General features: G+C 33.6%; 2 protein-coding genes and 3 non-coding genes across 7 annotated transcripts; 1 reads left to right on the top strand and 4 right to left on the bottom strand.

Annotated features, from left to right (window-relative positions):
* Positions 1–70: 70 nt before the first annotated feature.
* On the bottom strand, positions 71–2,146 carry LOC104741842 (vacuolar protein sorting-associated protein 55 homolog). Of its 2 annotated transcripts, none has more exons than XM_010462763.3 (5): positions 1,596–2,146; positions 997–1,129; positions 858–897; positions 595–679; positions 71–505 (listed from the first exon to the last, which is right to left on the bottom strand). In XM_010462763.3, the coding sequence occupies exons 2-5, from the start codon at positions 1,093–1,095 to the stop codon at positions 307–309; spliced, it is 423 nt and encodes a 140-aa protein (XP_010461065.1). In that variant the 5' UTR covers positions 1,096–1,129; positions 1,596–2,146; the 3' UTR covers positions 71–306. The 2 variants fall into 2 exon arrangements, with proteins under 2 accessions (XP_010461065.1, XP_010461066.1); XM_010462764.3 differs by having other exon boundaries at positions 997–1,122; positions 1,596–1,762.
* Positions 2,147–2,367: 221 nt separating this feature from the next.
* LOC104741839 (tobamovirus multiplication protein 2A) lies at positions 2,368–4,928 on the top strand. 2 transcript variants are annotated; one of them, XM_010462762.3, is made up of 7 exons: positions 2,368–2,715; positions 3,032–3,341; positions 3,432–3,531; positions 3,716–3,796; positions 3,923–4,027; positions 4,229–4,438; positions 4,537–4,928. In XM_010462762.3, exons 2-7 carry the CDS (start codon positions 3,103–3,105, stop codon positions 4,642–4,644), a joined length of 843 nt encoding a protein of 280 aa, XP_010461064.1. In that variant the 5' UTR covers positions 2,368–2,715; positions 3,032–3,102; the 3' UTR covers positions 4,645–4,928. The 2 variants fall into 2 exon arrangements, with proteins under 2 accessions (XP_010461064.1, XP_019090787.1); XM_019235242.2 differs by having other exon boundaries at positions 2,432–2,715; positions 3,046–3,341.
* A 7,404-nt stretch (positions 4,929–12,332) lies between these two features.
* LOC147928300 (small nucleolar RNA snoR86) lies at positions 12,333–12,464 on the bottom strand. Its single transcript, XR_015581013.1, has one exon. It is a non-coding gene; the product is annotated as a small nucleolar RNA snoR86 (small nucleolar RNA).
* Positions 12,465–12,870: 406 nt separating this feature from the next.
* LOC147928299 (small nucleolar RNA Z101) lies at positions 12,871–12,956 on the bottom strand. Its single transcript, XR_015581197.1, has one exon. It is a non-coding gene; the product is annotated as a small nucleolar RNA Z101 (small nucleolar RNA).
* Positions 12,957–13,014: 58 nt separating this feature from the next.
* LOC147928298 (small nucleolar RNA U61) lies at positions 13,015–13,104 on the bottom strand. The gene has a single exon (XR_015581126.1). It is a non-coding gene; the product is annotated as a small nucleolar RNA U61 (small nucleolar RNA).
* Between the last annotated feature and the right edge of the window lie 330 nt (positions 13,105–13,434).

The following is a 13,434-nucleotide window of genomic DNA, read 5'->3' as shown; positions in this document are numbered from 1 at the left end:
ACAATTGTTCACAGCTTCTCTACTGAGAGATGGTTTTAGTAAAGCTTTTGTTTTTTTCACATTGTTCAAAAAAAAAAAAACCAGACTTTATATATTCCCCAAATAATAAAATTTTGTTTCTATACATAACAAAACCATATAAAAACTTCATCTTACAAACCATTTAATCATACATATACACTTGACACAAAAACTTGTGAAATTTCCAATCAGCTGAACGATTCCATCGCAACAAGAGGTTTCTCGTTCGAAAAGGCTGAGATGTAACTCATGATGATAAAAATGTTTGTGTGTGTGTGTGTGTTTCTAAATGTAGCTGTAATAGTTGTCACTGGCATCTCCTATGCAAATGTATCCCAAAATAGCGATGAGGAAGACAACGTATGATGAGAGATCAAGGGCAAACGCGCCCCAACCGATAAGTCCAGCGTGTTTTAGAATCGAAGGTATTGCGACGCTTCCAACTGCTGATGCACCAGTCAAGAACTTGGCTGCATTGATCCAGCTGAAAATACAAACAAAAATTGTTCATGTGTTAAATACAAACAGAAGAAACAAACAATGGAGACTATATTACATATAAATTACACGCACCTATTATCTGAGTCGTTGAATAGAGATGAACTGTCTGATCCAGCGAAGAAGAGTAAAGGCATTGGGAGGAGCACATACATTATAACTGCAAAGCAAAAGAAAGATTTAAGATTAACCGGGAGCAATACAAAAGTCCACTTACATTTTGTTACTTTACCAAACAGGTTTGAAAATTCACAGTTAGGGTACTTAGTTCATCAAATTCCAACTACTTGTCAAAACAGTTAAAAGAGATAGTTCAGGTAGAGGAATATGGAACTCACCACTTAGCATTGGCCACCAGTTATTGAACAGAGCACAAGCCTGGAACAAAAATTAGCAAACAAACAAAGTGTCTTAAACACAAGTATGAATCTATGGTGGTAACAAACAGTATAAGAATCGCTCAGGGGTGGATTATACCAGAATCTGCAACACGATCCCTGTAGATACTAAGATTGCTAAGAAAGCTATCTTCCCCATATCCAAACAAGTGCGTAGATATCCAGGTAAGTCTGCCATTGACACAAGTCCTTCCACAAGAGAAAGCTGAACGCTAAGAGAAAAAGAAAAAAAAAAACCAAATGCCAAAATAATCAGAGAAAGAACCAAAGTATTCTTGAGTTTCTGATGATAACATCGAACTCTTATCATTCATAAAAATCCTAAATGTACAAAACCCTCCAAGATACAATCACTGAGCTAATCAATCATCAATTAACACATCATAAGAACCCCAAGAAAGTATCGTCAGTGTTTAGAGAGAGACCAAACTTATCCAAATCGACATCAGACCTCAAATTCTATACTTCTCCATTCGCTACGCTAACTAACTGTGATAAATAGAATCAATTTCCACGAAAAATTCGATGTTTTGTAATCAATTTCTACAAAAGGCAACAACTTTTGAAGAGATTCGAAGAAAAATTGGTGAATCCAACCCAGAATCGCCAGAATCAAATTGATTATCAATTTCACACAGATTTGAAAAAAATCGACAAAGATTAGATTGAGAATCATACCGGACCAAAGGTTAGAGATTGAAGCACGACGTTAACAAACCCTTGACGATCAAATCTGTTCTTTCACGAGCCTGACTGTTGTTGTTGATTCCTCTAAAAAATTCAGACAATAATCATTAGGTAAACCCCTCTTCTGTTTTTTAACTTAGAAAAAAATATCTATAAACAATTCTGTTTTTGTAATATTGGAACTTTTATCAGCTGTAGTCGAGCTCATCGTAAACCTTTAAACACTGACCGGGCAACGTGTGGGTAACACTGGTTTTATAACTTTATAAAAGGTGTGTCAAACGAACTCCGGTCTTGTCAGACCAAACCAGAGACGGTTTGAAACTTGAAAGTACTTGTACTTAGTCCGGTCCTGTCCGACACAAAAACTCCGGAGTTAAGAGTTCAAGTTTAACTCAAATTGCAACTCCGGTTTATGTACTACATTGGCATTTTTTTTTTGTAAGCCAACTTTTCGTGTAAATAATAAATCTCAAAAAAAAAAAAAAAGGAGTCTCGGAATATTTGTTTTGTTTTTTGGATTATAGAATAGATGAAAGTTTGATTGATCAATCACCAAAAATCGATAAATTATTAAATTTGTGGTGGAGCTCATCGTATACATTTGAATATTAAAATTACTATAAAGAAATCTGAAAAATGATGATGATATATATTCACAGAAACGACAGGTACACAGATAATATATACACATTTGGATTTATTTAGTAAAATTTGAAACAAGAAAGATTTTTATATGTTTTTAGGACACTGTCTATAATATATAGTACATTCCATTCTACACAAAACTAATTTAAAATTGCCGACAGAAAGGAAAAAAATAATTTGTGTATCAACGACACGTAGAAGAGATGTAGTTGGGCTTCTGCAAAAACAAAAAGAGAAGAAGCTTAAAATGGCCTATCTCTTTTAATTTTGTCAGTCCTTCTTCATATTTTAAATTGCCAGCCTGCATCAGTATTACAGCAAAAATTCCAAACCAAAAAAAAAAAAAAAAATTCCCGTCCTTCGATTTCATCATCGCCTTCCTTCCTCCTCTCTCGACGACAAGAACCCAAAAAAAAAATTCAATCATCGCGAAGATCGAAGAATCATCTTTAAACAGTTCTCCGTAAGTTTTCAATATCTATGCTTCGATCGCTTAATTTTGGATTTTGTTCACCTTGAGGCTCGATCTGAACTCATTCGTTCGATGATTTTTCTTTTGTTGTTGTTGTTTTACTGAATTCGTGGAATCATAAAACCCAGTCCAAGCTTAGATTAGATTAACTCCCTGTGATTTTTGATCGTTTCTTATGTCGATTAGAGAAGATTTGATTTCCATATCTCTCATACGAGGCTTGTTTCATGTAATTATAGTCAATTGAATTTGGGGCACAATTAATTGATCTTTTATTTATTTTTTTTGTGGTTTTTGTGTGTTTTAGGATAATTACTTCAGGCTAATGAATTAAAAGAGAAAAGCTTGAGTGAACCGGAAAAATAAAAAGAAGAGAAAATGGCTTGTAGAGGTTGTTTGGAGTGTTTGTTGAAGTTACTCAACTTCCTTCTGGCTGTTGTTGGACTTGGCATGATTGGTTACGGTATCTACTTGTTTGTTGAGTACAAGAGGGCTACAGATAACTCCGTTACATTCGATCCGGTAAATAGCGATCAAAGTTACGTGTCATTTGGAAGGCCATTGCTTATGGCTGTGACACTTTCTTCTAATGTGTTTGACAATCTTCCAAAAGCCTGGTATGTTTGTCTCTACTGGTTACTGTCGTTTACTAGCTTAGTATGTTGGGTCCGAAACAAAAGTCTTATGTTTTATCATGTAAATTGCAGGTTCATATACTTGTTCATTGGTATTGGTGTGACTCTCTTTGTTATTTCTTGCTGCGGCTGCGTTGGTACTTGTTCGAGGAGCGTCTGCTGCTTATCTTGTGTATCCTCATTGCTGAATGTGCTTCTTTTTTTTTTTATCCAACATTTCGTTTTAGATAAGGACTTGTGGAATTATATTATTAAGACCTTGTTGTGTTATAGTTCTGATGCCTTGAACTTTAGTTATATCATATAACTTATATCCTTGTTATGATAAAATGTTCTATTTCCTTAATTGAGAATAGTACTCTCTGCTTCTGATCTTATTGATCTTGGTGGAGCTTGGAGCTGCAGCATTTATATTCTTCGACCACAGCTGGAGAGAGGTGAGTTGTCTTTTTTTTTCTTGTTTATTTTTCTCTTCGCCTAGATTGCCTGTTCGGATTATATAACCAGACATGATAGACTATTCAAGTACATATCTTACCGTTTTGTATAATTGTTTTTCCTAGGAAATTCCTTCTGACAGGACTGGAAACTTCGAGACAATATATAACTTCCTGAGAGAGAATTGGATGATTGTAAGATGGGTAGCTCTAGGAGCAGTTGTTTTTGAGGTAAGAGCAGGCAACTTTAAGAACTTTTGATAATTTCTTCTCTTCTCGTTTTTTGAGTTATAAAGATTAAGGTGAAACACCGATGAGTTTAACTTGTCAGTAAACTATCTTGAAAAATCAAATTATCCCTGGGAAGTGCTTGTAGACTGTTGTATGATTTACCTATAAAAAACTCTTAATGCTGTCTTGTTTATCTTGCAGGCTTTGCTTTTCTTGCTTGCCCTGATGGTTAGGTCAGCTAATTCACCACCAGAGTATGACAGTGATGATGAGTTTATTGCTCCAAGACAACAAATCAGACAGCCATTCATCAACCGCCAAGCCGCCCCTGTCACTGGTGTCCCAGTTGCTCCTACTTCGGACCAACGCCCGAGCCGCAGTGACCCTTGGAGTGCACGTATGAGGGAAAAGGTAACATGAGTATTATGTTGTGCTGCAATAAGAAGAAAAAAAAAGCATTAACATGATACCCTAGATTCATTGATGGTGTTTCTTTTTGTTGGAAACAGTATGGGCTTGACACATCTGAGTTCACATACAATCCCTCTGAGTCACATCGGTTCCAGCAAATGCCAGCGCAACCAAACGAAGAAAAGGGCCGATGCACCATAATGTGACTCCAGTTTAAAAGTCTTGGAAAGTTCAGTCAATTCTCTTTTCCTGTTTTTTACTTTTTCCTGTGTGTAACAAATCAAGAGTATCAGTTAAATTAGGGTTCTTGTTTCTGGGTTGATGATGACTCTAGCATCTGAGATCTCTAATCAACCTAGTCACGGTCTCAAAACTCATTTGTTGTGTCTGTGTAGTCTTTGTAAGGAGTTACCATTATGAATATTCATCTTGGTTCTCTGCTGATTCAGTCCTATGTTTCTTATTATATATGAAATTCAATCGTTTCATCTTCCACGTTCTTTCTATTTTATACCTTAGAAATCTCGCTTGTTATACATTATAAAACCATAGCCAATAAGGCAGATTAGGTCCAATTTTATAAACTGTAACATCCATATGATAAAGTTGGGTATGAAGATACATAAGGTTTGCTCTGCTCAGAGATCCTCAGATGGCAGCTTCTCTGCAATTGCATCACTACTCTGTCCTGATTAAAAAATCTTTGCTATTCCTCTTGGTTATGCTTTTATTTTCTCCATCCTCTTTGATGAAACTGTGATTCTAATTCGAAGCTTTGAAATAGTAACTGTAAAATGTTGTTATTGGGTTATTGAGTTTTGTGGATACGAGAGTTTATGCAGCAGTTTTGTAGAACTTATGTTTTGTGTAGCAGTTGATGTTCGATTGGGATACATCAAGAGTTCTTAGGTTTATTGTGTGGGTTCCAAGTAATCGATTACATAAAAGTAACTACCTATCGTAATAATTCAACTTGCAAATTACACTCTTTCCTGAGGTTTCTACACAAGATACGTAAATGTGGGAAACCAACGATTAGAGATGGGTAAACAACTAAACATTCTTACAAAGAAATGTTAGAAGGAGTTTTATATTTATAATCACATCTTAGTGACTAGTGAGTTCGAACAATGTTTATTTTCTGTAAATCCATAGAGGCATAGACTGAGTTACAACAAGTCAACCACATGCCGTTTTGTGCCGCTTGTCGGTGCTACAAGAGACCAAACTCTTAATCTCATCTCCTACACAGTTGTAATATTTTCCATGCGTAATACACAACAATAACTATTACTATTTTAGTTTAACAATCACTTTAAATATCGAAATCAAATACCCATTCAACAAAACACACTTGTACAGAAAATATACAATTTACATTCGTCAAATTCTGAAGAATGATTGATAAGTATTATTATTGTAACAAATCTTTCAGGTAAAATATTATCAAAGTATTATTATTGTAACAAAAATATAAAGAAAGATTTTTAATGATATTATTTTGTTACAATAATAATACTTATCAATTCATTAAAATCAAAATTCATGAAATGATAAGTATTATTATTGTAACAAAAATATAAAGAAAAAAAGAAATGAAAAAATACAACACAGTAAAATCAAATATAAATAAAATGTTCTTAATATAAAATTAAATATTTCGATCATAACATATAATAAATGTGCTAAGTATGTTGGTTTTAAATCAAAATAAGAAGTTATTCATGTTTAAAGTTATATTATAAATTCATGTTACCAATAAAAGAATAGAAGGATTTGGTGTATAATATTTGGAATTACATTATAATAAAATATCTATTTAAAACATGAGATTCGGTTTGATAGTTAAATTATATTTCATGTTATCTATTAAACTCATATTACTATTATTTGGAATTATAACATAACATAAATAATTAAAATAGTTTGAATGATCTATATTATGGATCATTTTCAAAATTGAAAAACAGTGAACTTTGATTTAAAAAGGTATACCCAAAAAAGAGGATAATATTAAGAAGTGGTCAAAAATTTAACAAAAAGTGGAGGGTTGCTTGAAATGAAATATATATTAAAAAAAACTTATTATGAACATCACACAAAATAGTAGTTAAAAATATTAAGAATAAATTTGGGAAAGCTATTTGCAATAAAATAATAGTATTAGTAGTAAATTGTAGAATTTTTGATTGTAAGTAAATATTATTTTTGTTTTTAGAAAAAAAATACATGTATTGCCAAATTTTGTAAGTTACATATCTCTTATTTTGTTGTTGGAACCTTGTTAGAAGTATGCTAGGTTGATGATTTTTAATTGGTTATAATTGATATGATATTTATATTAATTTAGAATTGGTTTGGTTTGTATTCCGCTGTGCATGTTGAATTGTTGTTGATTTATTGTTTGGGTTGTAATTAAATATTATGGTGTATTTAATTATATTATTATTATTACAAAAAAACGGGTTGGATTGTTTCAGTTTGGTATCAGAGCCCTTACGGTTCTAGGATGGTTAAGTGGATGGTTAGAGCGGTTAGGAATTTAATTGGGTGAATGATTTTCCTGTTGCTCGATTTATGATGCTGTGTGATGGAATTGATTATGAGTAGTTAGTCAATTTGTTTGTGGTATGGAGTCCAGTATCATCCTCTTCGAGCCTTCAATGAGATTCCACGGTAAGTTGTTTTATGTGTGGTTTGTTGTGTGGTGTTTTTAGCTAATGTGCGGAAGGTGCAGTCGGCTATTGAGAAATTGTTAGAAAGTGGTAGATCACGCCGGTATCGGGAAATACCGTGGGCGGTGAATTGTGGGTGTAGATGTTTTGCAAATGGAGTTCGTTTGGATTTTTGACTCGTGAGTCATGTGGAAAGGAAATAGCCCGGGAATTCGATAAATGGAAAGTTTCCATAAATAGAAACTTTCTATAAATGGAAAGTTACCATAAATAGAAAGTTTCTAGAAATAGAAAGTTTACATAAATAGAAAGTTCTATAGATAGTTAGGACTTGTCTATTTTTGGAAAGGGGATGTGAAATGCCTGGAGTGGCGGAATTGTGTAGTGGTTGACCTGAGGAGTGGTCACAGTTGATATGATCAGTTCTCAAGGATTTTTGTTTTGATTGGTGGTGTCACGGTGTTAAGAGAATATGAGGGTTCTAAAAATAGGAAGTTTTATGAATAGTTAAAGCTTACCTATTTATGGAAAGTGCGGCTTGCAAAGCATTTGATGCGGTGAATCACAATACTTGTTTGTTTTATTACGCTCGTATTGATGATTTGTTGTGGATAATTCCCAAGCGGAAAAGCTATTTTTGGAAAGGGTGTGTGTGAACACCAAAATGTTTTGGATGTTTGTAGTGAGGCCTGGGGTGGCCATGGCGGTGGTGTTATTCTTGGAGAGAGTATGGTGTTGGTAGGACATTGAGATGTTCTACGTTAATCACGGGGGGTGGTCCCGGTTGGTGAAATGCTTATAGACGTTATGACTGTTTGCTATAGGGACAGGGGTCCAGAACAACTCATGAGGTGATGGGGGTTCTCCTGAGGGGACGGGGGTTCCCTAGATACCGATAGCTCGAGGGACTACGGTCCTGAGAGTGGCAGAGGAGATGGAGGTTCTCCTGAGGAGATGGGGGTTCTCTTGGTATCCAGATCTCGAGGGTGACGAACCGAGGGTGAGATGGTATGGCTCGAAGACGGGGGTCTGAGAGTGTGATCGGTATGGCTTGAAGGTTGCGATCTAAGAGCAGATGAGTTGGTGGCAAAAGTGTCAAGGACGTGGGGATAAGCATGGTAATCGGATGTGGATTTATGAGATTGATGGGTGTTTAATCTCAGGTGTCCGGTTGGGATCGGATGCGGATCTCGGGGTTGATGGGGGTTCAATCTCGGGGTTTCTGTGTGTTGTCAGGGAGGGTCAGGTGTATGCTGGTAAGAGGCCAGAGTGGTGATGATTGGGAGAGTATGGTTTAGATTGACCAGTGGGGTCAGGACTTTGCTGACCGGTGGAGTAAGGGTTGTGTGGACCGTTGGGTCACGGAAATGTGCCGGCTGTTGCAACAGTTGCACAGGAAACTTTGGCTGATAGTGTTCAGTCCTGTCGGAGGATGTGCGGGCTGTGATGACGGTTGCATGGAGGTCCTTGGCGGATGGACAGTATTGCGGGATTCCAGGACAAATCCTTGTTGGTGGGGGAGAATTGTAACGACCGTGCCCCGAAAAATATGAAATATGGAAGTTTATATCGAGAATTGGAGTGAAGTCGGTTTAATTTGCGGTTAATTTACTAAGATGGTCGATTTATTAATTAAATCAAAGGATCGTTTAATTAATTCTGGTTTAAATAAATCTTGGCTTAATCTAATTAAATCATGGTTTTTTATAATTAAACCAAAAACACTTTTTGTTAATAAGAGGACGCCTCCTCTCCTGTTTTTGCTATTGTCGACATTGTTTTGAGAGAGAGAACTCTTGGTTGTTTAGTGTAAAGCAGGAAGAGAAGGAGATGAAGCTTTTTCTTTAGAGTAATGAGAGAAACAGAACTGTCAGGGTTTGGAAGAAGGAATATCCGATTACTCAAAACGTTTCGAAATGTATTGATTTTTGGTAGGGTTGTAGCTAAGAGATTTTAGTACATTTTCCTTTTTACAAAAGTGAATTTGAGTTAATATTCTAGGATATATAGACTGTTTCGTGGGGCGTTTTGTCTCAGTCGCGGATTGAGACCAGCGGATGTTTTGGGGACCGATTGCGGTTTCATTTGAGATCTGATCTTGCTGAAATTTTTTGGGAAGCTTCAGGACATATATAATTCGCTTTTCAGCGGAGGGATTAGAAAGTTAACGGTTCATTTTGATTTCGTGGTTTCACTTGTGAGGTTATTCTTTTCTGATTTTTCTGGCAGTTTTTTTTCAATGTTTGTTTATTTTTGTGATTGGTTGTAGGAGCGAGTTTGGTAGTTCTTGGATATTGGAGAGCCTCTCTTTTGGTTGTCGTTATTTTCGTGAATCACTTGTTAAGGTGAGTGCGTGACCATGAGCTTATCTAAGCGATTGGGTTGTATAACTTGTTTTGGGTGATAATGTGTAGGTGTGGTGAATGTGTTATTGAGTGTTCAGTTTAATGGCTGGTTTGTTATGTTTTATTTGTGTTTGTACTTTTGATTTGCTTGTGTGTATAGCTCGTAGATGGGAGGATCTTCTCACTGGGTATTTCTGGTAATACTCACGCATCTCATTGTGTTTGTGGTGCAGGTAATGTGTAGCGTGGAATCATGACGATGAGGAGGAGGATGATCTAGGATCTCGGTTGTATTATTGTTTATGTTATTTTGTTGTTGGAACCTTGTTAGAAGTATGCTAGGTTGATGATTATTAATTGGTTATAATTGATATGATATTTATATTAATTTAGAATTGGTTTGGTTTGTATTCTGCTGTGCATGTTGAATTGTTGTTGATTTATTGTTTGGGTTGTAATTAAATATTATGGGATATTTAATTATATTATTATTATTACAAAAAAACGAGTCCGGTCGTTTCAGTTCTTATATGTAAATCTTAAGAGACAACGAACCTTTGTTATCACACGCCAAAATTCAAACACTACAATCATCACTGTGAAAAGGATATGTTTTTTTTTTATACTACGTAACTGATTCACTCTAGTTTATGTATGCTTCACAAAGAGAGTTTATCCTCCAATCACGATTGAGAGATTACTTTAGAAACAAAAAAATACTGATGTGTTGCGCTTACAAAGCTCGAGAAATGATTTCTTTATTTGTCCTCAATTTTTCATTAGTATTTCTATTTACATACCATCGTATTTTTTTTTAAAATGACACCCAAAATTTATTTTTTTTTTTAATTTTCTTTATAACTTAATTGTATCACTTACACCTAAAAATTAATTCTTTTATTTTCTTTATAACTTAATTGTATCACTTATTTACATTTTCATAAAATTTTAAGAACTCTTTATTCATATGGTGATATAATATAAAATTCAAATTATAATAATTTTCATATATTAAATCTTAATTATTATACAAAACTTTTATATATTCAAATAAAACTGAAAAGTATATACTACACAAATAAAATTTAGATCCCAAATAATAATTTTACATATAAATATTACAGATTTTGTATATATAAATTACAGTAAAATTATTTTACTTTGCACATAGTGCGGATTGTTATTTATAATAAAATAAACTGCTAAAATGATGTTAGATTACAAATAATAAGTAACCAATATGTTTAAAGAACTTTGTGTCCTTTAATGAAGAAAATATCAACTTCCCTTAACTCATCAAAAGTTCTAAAACCATCAAATCAAATCAAAGACATGTAGAAGAAACCATATAAGTATATATACACATAACCATATAAGTATGTATACACATAAGATGGAAACAAAAATCACATAGTTCATACTATCATAGTATTTCTAAGGTGATAGCCTCAAACGTAATTTGCTGAGCTGAATATACTTAAGAAAATTTTCAGATTATTGGAGTTGATCAACCAAAACACAACAAAGGTTTTTTCCAAAATCAAAATTAGAGTTTTCCTCCGATTCTATATATAATATTTATGAAATAAAAAGTTCGTAACGAATTTAGAAATTTGTTTTAGCCAATTTCTCACACAGAAAAACAAACAATATAATTAAGGGATATATGTGTCTTGCTTGAAAGCAGCATCATCGGTGGAACCATTTTTCTTTATATTATTTGCACAACAATATTTCTTTATCTGATACGTAACCTTGTAGTTAGAAAAATTACAAATTTACAATCCAATTGATAATTCTGTAGAAATTTACTCACAGATTTATTTTTCTATCTTTTTTGGAGAATTTTGAATTGCTATCATCCAACATAACTCTTGCATAAAATCGAGAAATAACTTGATTAACAATTTTCTTCAAGCTTTATATAAAAACAAAACTGTTTAATCGTTGGAGAGCTTTTAAGTTATATTATGTTTCACATATGTACACGTGGAATAGAGGAAAAAAAAGAAAATTTTATTATTAGATAAATATGCTGAATTGTATTAATTTTTATATTTTGATTGGTCACCTGTTTTAAATGATTTGTTAGCTCCAGGTTTCTCCCAAATATTGAGATGTCATCACCTAAAGAGAAACGCATTCTAGTTTTATTGTATTTATATGTCAATTAGAGTAGAGAGAGACTAAAGAAGAAACATTGAAACCGGAAATTTATTTTTATGTAGGAAATATTATTTCAAACATATTATTACATTGTCATAATTATGATCCCATTCAATAATATTTGAATGAAAGTTTTATTAAATGAACAACAATATTTCTATTACACATTAGCAAAGGAATGAAGGAATGAAAGAATGGCTAGCCTTCACTTCAAAGGTAGAGTACTTTCAAAAGTTACATGGCATGTTGTGATCATTTGAAATTCATTGACGAGCCGGGTCAGTATTGATGCTATTCACGGTTTACAAAAATGTGCTCAACTTGGTTGCAATTTAACCAAATAACCGTTGGTCTAAACTGGTCCAAATACGTCGATTTTGGTTTTTTTGTTTTTGGGTCCAAATACGTCGATTTTGGTTTAATTGTGCTTTTATCTTGATTGCAATTTAATTCAACCAAAACACTATTTGTCTAATAAATTAATTCCAATTTATTTGGCTCCAACATAACCAGCTTCGACAATTCTCGTTCCAAAAATCCCAGCTGATAGCATTTTGTAGGAGCCTTTTTGGGTTAAGTATGTATTCAAGTAAATTGTGATCTGAAATTAATGGTTCACGTAACCGAATCTCCTAACCGGATTCTTTGATCGTCAATTTAAAAATCTAAAGATTGTGAAACAAAAAAAAGTCTTAGAAGGAAAAAAGAAGTGTAGCGACTTGTTCGACGCCATTATCAATACCAAAAAACGAAGTTTGATAGGCACGGAGAATCGCAATTAGACTTGTTATCGCCAACCTTCAAGGCAATTCACGCCATTTTAACTAGACGCCCTTGCTCTGCTAATTGGCTTTTCTTTTCTAATTTTCAAAAACTAATCAAACCCGCCCTAACTAATTAAGGCCTTGAAAGGCTTTAAATTTTTTAAGTATTTTTGGTTTTAGATTTTTCAACTATCTATTTTAAAGCCGTAAAAATTGTATTTCCTAAAAATTAGAGAATACAGATTTTGTTGGTTTTTGGTAATTTTTAAAGAAAAAACAAAATCTATGTTTTACTAGTTTTTCATTTTTAAGCGTGAATTGAATTCTTTTTTCTATTTTTCATTTTTTTAATAAATTTTTAACACAAAATCTAAAAACCACAAACCAAAATCTAAAATCTAAAAACTAGAAACTATAATTCAAAAACTGTAAACATTCATGGCCTAATTCATAAAATAACAAAATCTAGAAGATGAGAGAGATTGGGACATCAGTTCTCCAAGGTGAAAAATTCACATCAATGTAATAATCAGTCGCAAATTACCCATTTGTTTCATTATTGACAGACTGTGAATTCTTTATCATCACTTCGACCTCCCCAATAAAATCAAAAATTGTTATAAAAAAAGCTCAGAACTTCTTAGAGGGTTGTGTTTGCCGTCAGCGATGAAGAATTTAACTTCATCTCTGGCACACGGTTTTATTCACCACAGCTATACTACGACGAAAATTGAAAACGAATGAATAGACATTAAACTAATGAATCTAGAGAGGGACCAGAGGAGAGCAGAAGAAGAAGAAGAAGAAGAAGAAACACTTTTCTGTTTCAAGCGGCGATGTAAAGACTATTTATATGCAAAGACAAGGGGTTTAAAAGAAAACCCTAATCTTCTGACTAGTTTTATTTAACCAATAATCCGTTCTAATTTTCCCACTAAATAAATGAGTTAACATCTGATGGGCCAAAATTTTGGGCCTTTTTAAGGTTAGTGGTACTATATAGTGATCAGTTGTGTGTCATGCCTCCTGCTGTGTACGTAGTATTG

Source organism: Camelina sativa, chromosome 14 (genome assembly GCF_030686135.1).
Source record: "Camelina sativa cultivar CO46 ecotype springtype chromosome 14, ASM3068613v1".
Lineage (NCBI taxonomy): Eukaryota > Viridiplantae > Streptophyta > Magnoliopsida > Brassicales > Brassicaceae > Camelina > Camelina sativa.
Note: the sequence above shows the minus strand (reverse complement) of the source record. Positions and strands in the feature narration are given on the sequence as shown.